The sequence below is a fragment of the Rissa tridactyla genome, chromosome 1 (assembly GCF_028500815.1).
Source record: "Rissa tridactyla isolate bRisTri1 chromosome 1, bRisTri1.patW.cur.20221130, whole genome shotgun sequence".
NCBI classification, from domain to species: domain Eukaryota; kingdom Metazoa; phylum Chordata; class Aves; order Charadriiformes; family Laridae; genus Rissa; species Rissa tridactyla.
This window is the reverse complement of record NC_071466.1, coordinates 10,413,529-10,423,019: the sequence shown is the minus strand read 5'-3', so window position 1 is coordinate 10,423,019 and position 9,491 is coordinate 10,413,529. Positions and strand designations below refer to the sequence as shown.

Genomic DNA, 9,491 nt, shown 5'->3' with positions numbered 1-9,491 from the left:
ATTTACCGCACGCGGGGTTTGGGTGGGATACAAAGGTCATGACGTTGGTTTCCCATATGTATCTTAAATGTCACAGGTATGCAAAGGTACGGTGTCTCTCAGCCTCGAGGGGTCCCCTTGAGAGGGGTCCCTGCTCCAGGGGACAGTCCCCACCTGGGCAGGGGGAGCTCCACAGACCCCGATGGCTGCGGGTGTTTAGAGCATCGAGGGGTTGAGTCGTAGTCGGGTTTTCTGCTGCGTTCAGGCTGTTTCAGCCACTTACCAGCCCGATCTCCAGCCGAAACAGGGCTGGTTTTTGGTTTTGGTGCTGAGCTCTCGCTGACGGCCTCATGCAAGAGCATTAACTTGGGTTTGGCTGAGCATCTGCCTGCACCCAAGTGCGGTTCGCTCACACAGCAGGGCTGCACCCCTCACCCACCGTCCCCTACCCGCGCAACAACCTGCACCCGCCCCTGAACGTGGCGGCTTCCCCTTGTGCGGCTCCAACGGCAGCTTCCCCTTCAAATTCCCCCACTCCAACCCGGCGAGAGCCCTGCAGCTGCTGCGGGACCCTGCCAGCCACCCGCGGCACCCAAGTGCTGCCCCACACCCGCCATGGGTGCTATGATGGACCCCAGCACTGACCTGCCCTGCCCTGGGTGGGCAGCAGCCCCAGAGCTCCACGAGCCCCGCACTCTGTCACCAAAGGCATCGAGGGCCAGACCCCTCCGTCCCTCCTGGGCACCATCCTGGCCCCAGCCAGCACCCGGAGGGGACGGGGTGGGGGCTGCCCTACTCTCCTGGGACCCTCAGCAGGGCTGCCGGACACTGGAGTGGCATCTCGGGGGGCTGCAGCAGACCCGGCCCCTGGCCAGGCAGGGTGGCAGGCACCGGTGGGGACACAGGAGGAGCGGAAGGTGTCTCTTTATATATATATATAAATATATATATGTGGTCCAGAGGAGGCCCCGGAGATGCTGGGAGGGCTGGAGGCCCTCTGCTGTGAGGACAGGCTGAGAGAGTTGGGGGCGTTCAGGCTGGAGAAAGAAAGGTCCGTGGAGACCTTGGAGCCCCTTCCAGTCCCTCAAGGGGCTCCAGGAAAGCTGGGGAGGGACTCTGGATGAGGGAGGGGAGCCATGGGACGAGGGGGAAGGGGTTTCCAATGCAAGAGGGAAGATTGGGCTGAGATCTGAGGCAGAAATTCTTGGCTGTGAGGGCGGTGAGCCCCTGGCCCAGGTTGCCCAGAGAAGCTGTGGCTGCCCCATCCCTGGAGGGGATCAAGGCCAGGTTGGACGGGGCTTGGAGCAAGCTGGGCTGGTGGGAGGTGTCCCTGCCCAGGGCAGGGGGGTGGAATGAGATGATCTTTAAGGTCCCTTCCCACCCAAACCATTCTGTGATTCTATGATTCTACATCTATATTTCTCTACGTCACCACCCAGACAACTGCTCGGGGGGCCGTGACCCCTCAACCCTGCAGCTGGGGCAGCCCCGGCCGAGTCAGGTTCCCGCTCTCAGGCTCCTCTTCCCTGGCGCTGGTGGATCTTCCACCCTGCAGGTCCATGAAGGGCCAAGGGGGGCTCAGGACGAGCCACCCTCATGGGGCACCCGTGGCCACCACTATCCCTGGGGGCAGTGAGTCCACGGGGCCATCAGGCAGCATTGCCCAGGACCAGCACACTCATGAGGAAGACCATGAGGAAGAAGACCCACATGAAGAAGCGGTCCATCACCTTGGCCACCTTCTTCCACTCGCCGGTCCGGCGCTGGGAGGCTTGGTGATGCCGGAAGCAGCTGGCGACGTAGCCCACGTTCCTCAGCAGGCCATCATGGTGGCACAGGCAGCGGTCCCGGGGACAGCCCCCTGCCTCGGCACCCACCTCCCCCTCCATGGGGCTCTCCCCCGGCCCCCCAGTGTCCTCCCTGCCCGCCCGCCTGCCCAGCACCCGCTGGGGGCTCTTGCAGCTCTCGCCCACCTCGTAGACACAGCAGAGCCAGGCCATGTGGTGGAGGATGAGCCACCTGGCCCAGGGGGGCATGGGCCGGGCCCCCGGGCCGCAGTGGTGGACGTTCATGATGAAGATGGTCAGCGCGGTGGAGGCCGTGATCATGGTCATGGTGGCGATGTAGTACTTCCCTGCGTGGGTAATGGGTGGTGATGCCGCAGCGGGGTGGGGAGAGACCTGTGCCCACCTCCCCCCATCGAAACCCCCCCTGGCATGGGGGGGTGCCCACCACCCCGGTGCAGACGCCCTGGTCCCATGGGAGGGTCCTGGGTGCCATCAAGGCTCACCAATGAGCGGGACGCTCTCCGAGGGCTGCATGCTCTCCGCCACCAGCAGCTGGAAGACGGTGAGGGCCAGCAGCACTGTCACCCCCAGTGAGACCTTCTCCCCGGAGTCGGCCGGCAGGTAGAAGCCAAGGGGTGCCAGGAAGGAGACCATGATGCAGGGCAGGAGCAGGCTGAAGATGTGAACATAGTGACCAAGGATGAGGAAAAGGCTGAGGTACTTAATGCAGTCTTTGCCTCAGTCTTCAGCAGTAGGACCAGTTGTTCCCTGAGTACCCAGACCCCTGAGCTAGAAGACAGGGATGGGGAGCAGAATGAAGCCCCTGTAATCCAAAGGGAAACGGTGAGGGACCTGCTTCAGCACCTGGAGCTGCACAAATCTATGGGGCCGGATGGGATCCACCCAAGGGTATTGAAAGAGCTGGCGGAAGTGCTTGCCAGGCCACTTTGCATCATTTATGAGCAGTCCTGGACAACCGGGGAGGTCCCAGCTGACTGGAGGTTAGCAAATGTGACACCCATCCACAAGAAGGGTCGGAAGGAGGATCCGGGGAACTACAGGCCAGTCAGTCTGACCTCGGTGCCTGGGAAGGTCATGGAACAGATCCTCCTCAGTGCCATTACACGGCACATGCAGGAGAACAGGGTGATCAGGCCCAGTCAGCATGGGTTTGTGAAGGGCAGGTCATGCCTATCAAACCTAAGATCCTTCTACGATAAGGTGACCCACTTAGTGGATGAGGGAAAAGCTGTGGATGTTATCTACTTGGATTTTTGCAAAGCTTTTGACACCGTTTCCCACAGCATTCTCCTGGAGAAACTGGCTGCTCATGGCCTGGACAGGTGTACTCTTCGCTGGGTAAAAAACTGGCTGGATGGCCGTGCCCAGAGAGTGGTGGTAAATGGAGTTAAATCCAGTTGGTGTCCGGTCACAAGTGGTGTCCCCCAGGGCTCGGTGCTGGGGCCGGTTCTCTTTAATATCTTTATCAATGATCTGGATGAGGGGATCGAATGCACCCTCCGTAAGTTTGCAGATGACACTAAGCTGGGCGGGCGTGTTGATCTGCTTGAGGGGAGGTTGGCTCTGCAGAGGGATGTGGACAGGCTGGACCGATGGGCTGAGACCAATGGTATGAGGTTCAACAAGGCCAAGTGCCGGGTCCTGCACTTGGGTCACAACAACCCCATGCAGCGCTACAGGATTGGGGCGGAGTGGCTCGAAAGCAGCCCGTCAAAAAAGGACCTGGGGGTGTTGGTTGACAGCCGGTTGAATAGGAGCCAGCAGTGTGCCCAGGTGGCCAAGAAGGCCAACAGCATCCTAGCCTGTATCAGGAATAGCGTGGTGAGCCGGACTAGGGAAGTGATCACCCCCCTGTACTCGGCACTGGTGAGGCCCCACCTCGAGTACTGCGTTCAGTTTTGGGCCCCTCGCTACAAGAGGGACATTGAGGTGTTGGAGCGTGTCCAGAGAAGGGCTACAAAGCTGGTGAGGGGTCTGGAGGACAAACCTTATGAAGAACGACTGAGGGAGCTGGGGTTGTTTAGCCTGGAGAAGAGGAGGCTGAGGGGAGACCTTCTCGCTCTCTGCAACTCCCTGAAAGGAGGTTGGAGAGAGATGGGGGCTGACCTCTTCTCCCTGGTGACAAGTGATAGGGTGAGAGGAAACGGGTTCAAGTTATGTCAGGGGAGGTTTAGATTGGATATTAGGAAACATTTTTTCACTGAAAGGGTTATTAAACATTGGAATAGGCTGCCCAGGGAGGTGGTGGATTCACCATCCCAGGAGGTGTTTAAAAAAAAGGGTAGATGGGGCACTTAGGGACATGTTTAGAAGTGGCTTTTGTCAGGGTAGGTTAAAGGTTGGACTTGATGATCTTAAAGGTCCCTTCCAACCTCAGCGATTCTATGATTCTATGTAGAAGGAGGCGCGGCGGCGGAGGAGCAGCGTGTAGGTGACATCAGGGTAGGGCTCAGAGCAGCAGCCATAGGTGATGACGTTCCTCGTGGCCGGTGTTATAGATTGTGGCCCAATAATTGACAGGAACCAGTCCGATTAATCAAATTAGTTTATTAAGCAAGCGGCAGCAAGCAAAACAGCGCTGGGCGGCCGGGGAGTCTTTGCTCCGCCAACGGCGCACAGCCACTTCCCGAAAGTAGTTGATTATATACTCTTCTGGTTCCCGTATATGTGTCAATCCTGGTATATTCTGTGTCTGAGCGACGTGTTGCTAGGGGGTCGGTCTTGTCCCGCCTCCTGATGGTGGTGGGGCTGAAGGCTCCTCATCTTTATCAGTGTCCTTGGGGAGACTCTTTTCAGCTTATCTCACAACTTAGCTCTTCCCTTTGAAGTGTTAAAACACACCAGATGCCTGTGATTTAGGCCTTGAGGTGTCAAAGTGCCCCAGACAGCACACCGGATGCCTGTGATTTAGGCCTTGAGGTGTCAAAGTGCACCAGATAGCACGCTGGATGCCTGCGATTTAAGTATGTGAAGAGTCGAAACAGTGTAAGTTTTCACCAGCCTTTAAGAAAGCCTGATTTGATTAACAAACATGATTCTGTTTATTACAATCCCCCCCCCCCCCCCTTTTTTTTTTTTTTTATTTACCATTTTGTTCATCAAATCTTTGGAGTTCAGCGTGACTTAAAGCTAATGTTTCTTCTATTGCTGGTTCCTGATCTAATGACTCGTATTTAGCCCTGAGAAGCATTAAATGGGCAGCTTCCAGTCTGCCCTTTACAATTTCAATTACTCTGTTCAATATACAAGGGCCAAATGTTAATCCCAAAATTAATAGTAGCATAGGTCCCGCAATGGTAGACAATAGCGTAGTCATCCATGGGGAATAATTGAACCAGGATTCATACCAACTTTGCTGTGCTTCTCTTTCTTTCTTTCTTTTTTCTAATCCTTCTCGTAGTTTTGTCATGGTGTCTCTAACTACTCCAGTGTGATCTGCATATACGCAGCATTCCTCATCCAGAGCAACACACAACCCCCCTTGCTGTGCAAACAATAAGACACCTACAAGATTTAGTAAAATTAAAATTAGAGTGTGGCGAGAAGGGTGGAAACCCGGCCGGCTAATAAGTTTAGTTTGAACACTCACTCCAATTACCCAGTCCTTTTCAGTGCTATCACTCCTCCCGGGGCATTTCGTGCGATTCCCTTGGTTAACACTGAGGCAGTCCTCCCAGTGTCTTTGTACAGTCCCACTCTTTGGGTTCTGTTCTCCACAGCTTTGTACTCCTCTGCCTCGCTCGTCAACTCGGTTGCTTTGAGCCACGAGGGGTATCATCTTCTCGGCAGCAGGGGTAGTCTTCAGGGACTGCATCGATTCCAAAATCCTTCCAACACTCATAACATGGGAATTCGTCTGATTCCTTTCCACAAGTTATACAGTCCTCCCGAGTTCTTTTAGTCTGGATCACCATTAATGCCGCTCTTTTTGCTTCTTGATCAGCAAGATTGTTTCCTCTGACTAATGGGCTTAATCCTTTTTGGTGTCCTTTTAAATGTACTACGGCTATTCCCGCTGGTCCTCGTAATGCTTGTAAGACCTGGATTATTAATTCCTGGTGTATTAATCCTTTTCCTTGAGAATTTATTAAACCCCTTTCTTCCCAAATTTTTCCAAAAGTATGCACTACGCCAAAGGCATATTTTGAATCCGTATATATGGTTCCAATTTTACCTTTTAAAAGTTGCAAGGCTCTTAATACAGCATATAGTTCACAAGCCTGTGCAGACCAACTAGGACTCAGAGGTCCTGATTCTATTACACTAAATGTTTTCCCATCAATGATTGCAAATGCTGATTTTCTCTTTCCTTCAACTACCCGGGATGATCCATCTACAAATAGCTTTTCTCCTTCTCCAAGTTCTTCCTCATCTAAATCTGGTCTGATTTTTGTTTGCTCCTCAATGTTGTAAAGACAATCACGAGTTATTTTGTCACTCGGCTCCCCATACAAAAACTGTGCTGGATTCTGCACGCTTGTTACCTCGAGTTCCAGTTTGGGAGAGGAAATTAGGATGCCTTTATATTTTAGGAGCCGGGGCATCTGTTATCCATTTGTCAGCTTTTTGTTGCAAAATTCCCCTGATGTTGTGAGGTGATAATACCCTCAATTCTCCTCCAAAGGTAATTTTATGGGCTTCCTCTACCAAAAGGGCTGCGGCTACTACCACTTGAAGGCAGGTAGGCCAACCCCTACTTACAGGGTCCAGGAGTTTAGATAAGTATCCCACAGGTTTCTTTCTTCCTGCCCATTCTTGTGCTAATACCCCAAATGCGGTCCCTTCATCAACATTGATAAATAGATAAAATGGTTTCTTTACATCTGGCAGGCTCAAAACTGGGGCATTTACTAAATCAGTTTTTAGTGTTTCTAATTGTTTATCATCATCCTCCGACCATTTCAATAATCCATCCTTAGTTAATTTGGTATAGAGGAACTTCACCTTTTTGCTATAGTTCTCAATCCATTGCCTGCAATAGCCAAAGAGACCTAATAATTGCCTAACCTGTCTTTTAGTTCTAGGAGCCGGTAATGACAATATGCCATTCACCCTTTCGGGGTCTAATTTCTTAGTTCCCTTGCTTAGTCTGTGTCCCAGATATTTTACTTCTTTCTCAACAAATTGTAGTTTTGATTTTGATACCTTCAATCCTTGTAAACTCAAAAAATTTAGTAACTTAATACTTTCCTGCCTCACTTTTTCTTCGCTATCACCAGCTAGGAGCAAATCATCCACAGATTGGACCAGTGTGACTCCTTCACTTAACTCATACCCCTTCAGGATTTGTTCTAAGGCTTGTCCGAACAAGTTCGGAGATTCGGTAAACCCTTGGGGCAATACCGTCCGCCGTAATTGTTTCCGATGGTTATCTGGGTCTTCCCATTCAAAAGCAAAGTAATCTCGGCAATCTTCTTTGAGAGGGCATGCCCAGAATGCATCCTTCAGATCTATTACACTATACCATTGATTATCGGGCCCTATTTGACTCAGGAGGGTGTGTGGATTCGCCACCACCGGGAATCTAGCTATTGTTCTCTGGTTAATTTCTCATAAGTCATGTACTAACCTATATTTTCCATCCGGCTTTTTTTTTTCGTTTGTTTGTTTTTTTGTTTTTTTTTTTTCAGGCAGGATGGGAGTATTAAAAGGAGACATACAGGGTTCTAGCAACCCCTTTTCAAGTAATCTTTGGATCTCAGGTTTCAAACCTAGCCTCCCTTCTCTAGGAAGGGGGTATTGTTTTATTCTGACTGGTATTTCTGGGTTCCTTATTGTTACTGAAAAGGGTTCAATATCTAACTTACCTACTGTTTCCGGGGTGTACCAGACTTCAGGATTTATTTTCTCTTCATCTATTACTCGTAAGGGACACAGTTTAATTTTTTTTAGTGTTTCATTTTTTACTTCTAAGCCAATTCCTAATTCAATCATCAAATCTCGGCCCAATAAATTATAGTCTGCTTCAGGCATGAGTAGCAGGGACCCCACCCCTACCTTAGAATGGGTTTCAAAAAACACATCCTTTATTACGGGTATTCCAAAAGGTTCTCCTTTTGCTCCAATAACCTGTGTAGTCGCCGAGGATATTTTACATCCTTGGGGCAATTTTTGAACGGTAGATCTTTCTGCTCCCGAGTCCACTAGGAACTCAATTTCTTGTTGCTGGGGACCCACTTTTAGTTTTATCAAGGGCTCTCGTGTTTTTTTTTTTTGTTTTTTTTGTTTTTTTTTCCTCGGGTTCCCAGCAAATAGAGCCCCTGACACCCCTAGTCTTTGAACATTTTCTCATCCATCATTCTCTTTCTGCAGTCCTTTTTAACATGCCCTTTTCCTCCACAATAAAAACAAACCACAGTTCCCCATTCTCTCCCTCTTAAAGGTTTTCGGGTCTCCTGTCTTATCTGGCGAGCTTCAAACCCTTTTCCAGGGGTTGACGTCCTTTGCCCTTCTCTGACTGCAGCTACCAACATTCTGGCTTGTTTCTTATGTATTTCCTCCTCCCTGCGGACATACACTTTCTGGGCTTCCCTTAACAATTCATCCAAACCCCTATCCTGCCAATCCTCCACTTTCTCCAGCTTCTTTCTAAAGTCCGTCCATGATTTAGCTACAAATTGGTTTTTTTCCTACCCCCCTGTTTCTTCTCTCTCAAGTGATATAGATTTACTCTAGTCTCTGACCTTATCCACAAGTGTGCATATTCACTCTCCTCCAGGCTAAAGGGTTCCTTAGAATTAACATAAATATGTAAAGCCTGGCATATCCAATCTTCAAAGGACCCAAAAACGGGCCAATACAGGTGGTCACTTCTAATTTGTTTCCCACCCCAAACTTCCATACAATAACGTATCATTTTTGCTTTATCCTTACCCTGCCTAGAAGGGTAATCATCCCAATATTTAATCATTAATCCTAACGAACTGTCTGGCGGTATCTGGGGTAACCTAACCTTAGGCACCGACCCACCCATGGGATCAGAAGGCTTGCTTTTCTTCTGTCCCATCTTCCGGAGTGCCTTCACACACGCACACAATCTTTTCCCCCTGTTCGTGGCCCAGTCCCTCGCGGGAGATGGGAACCGCACTACTAAGGGGTCCGCACTTGCTTCGTCCTCAAGTGGACGTCTCACACAGGCACACTCCAGGATACCCAACCCCAACCGAACGGATCACCGGCCTATACTTACTCACTCCTGAGTCTTCGTTCGGGTCTTTGTGCACAAAGTTTACAGGGTTGCCGGCTTTTATTTGCTTGCTGCCGAATTTCGAGTTCGTCGGTAGAGGTTTTGGGTGTAAAAACCCCCAACAGGGGCCGCTTACTCAGCGGGGCGCCCCTCTGTGAGGTTTACAGCCAAATTGCCTCTATCCGAGTTACGGCACCAAATTTGTTATAGATTGTGGCCCAATAATTGACAGGAACCAGTCCAATTAATCAAATTAGTTTATTAAGCAAGCGGCAGCAAGCAAAACAGCGCTGGGCGGCCGGGGAGTCTTTGCTCCGCCAACGGCGCACAGCCACTTCCCGAAAGTAGTTGATTATATACTCTTCTGGTTCCCGTATATGTGTCAATCCTGGTATATTCTGTGTCTGAGCGACGTGTTGCTAGGGGGTCGGTCTTGTCCCGCCTCCTGATGGTGGTGGGGCTGAAGGCTCCTCATCTTTATCAGTGTCCTTGGGGAGACTCTTTTCAGCTTATCTCAC

At 50.9% G+C, this 9,491-nt stretch overlaps 1 protein-coding gene across 1 annotated transcript in view; it reads right to left on the bottom strand.

Moving 5' to 3' along the window:
* Positions 1–1,628: 1,628 nt before the first annotated feature.
* LOC128901486 (neuronal acetylcholine receptor subunit alpha-10-like) overlaps positions 1,629–9,491 on the bottom strand; it is a 48,584-nt gene continuing 40,721 nt past the window's right edge. The window contains exons 4-6 of the mRNA XM_054183524.1: positions 4,182–4,277; positions 2,270–2,447; positions 1,629–2,113 (exon numbers count right to left, since the gene is read on the bottom strand). Coding sequence (XP_054039499.1) covers positions 1,629–2,113; positions 2,270–2,447; positions 4,182–4,277 — 759 coding nt within the window. The remainder of the gene's footprint in view (positions 2,114–2,269; positions 2,448–4,181; positions 4,278–9,491) is intronic.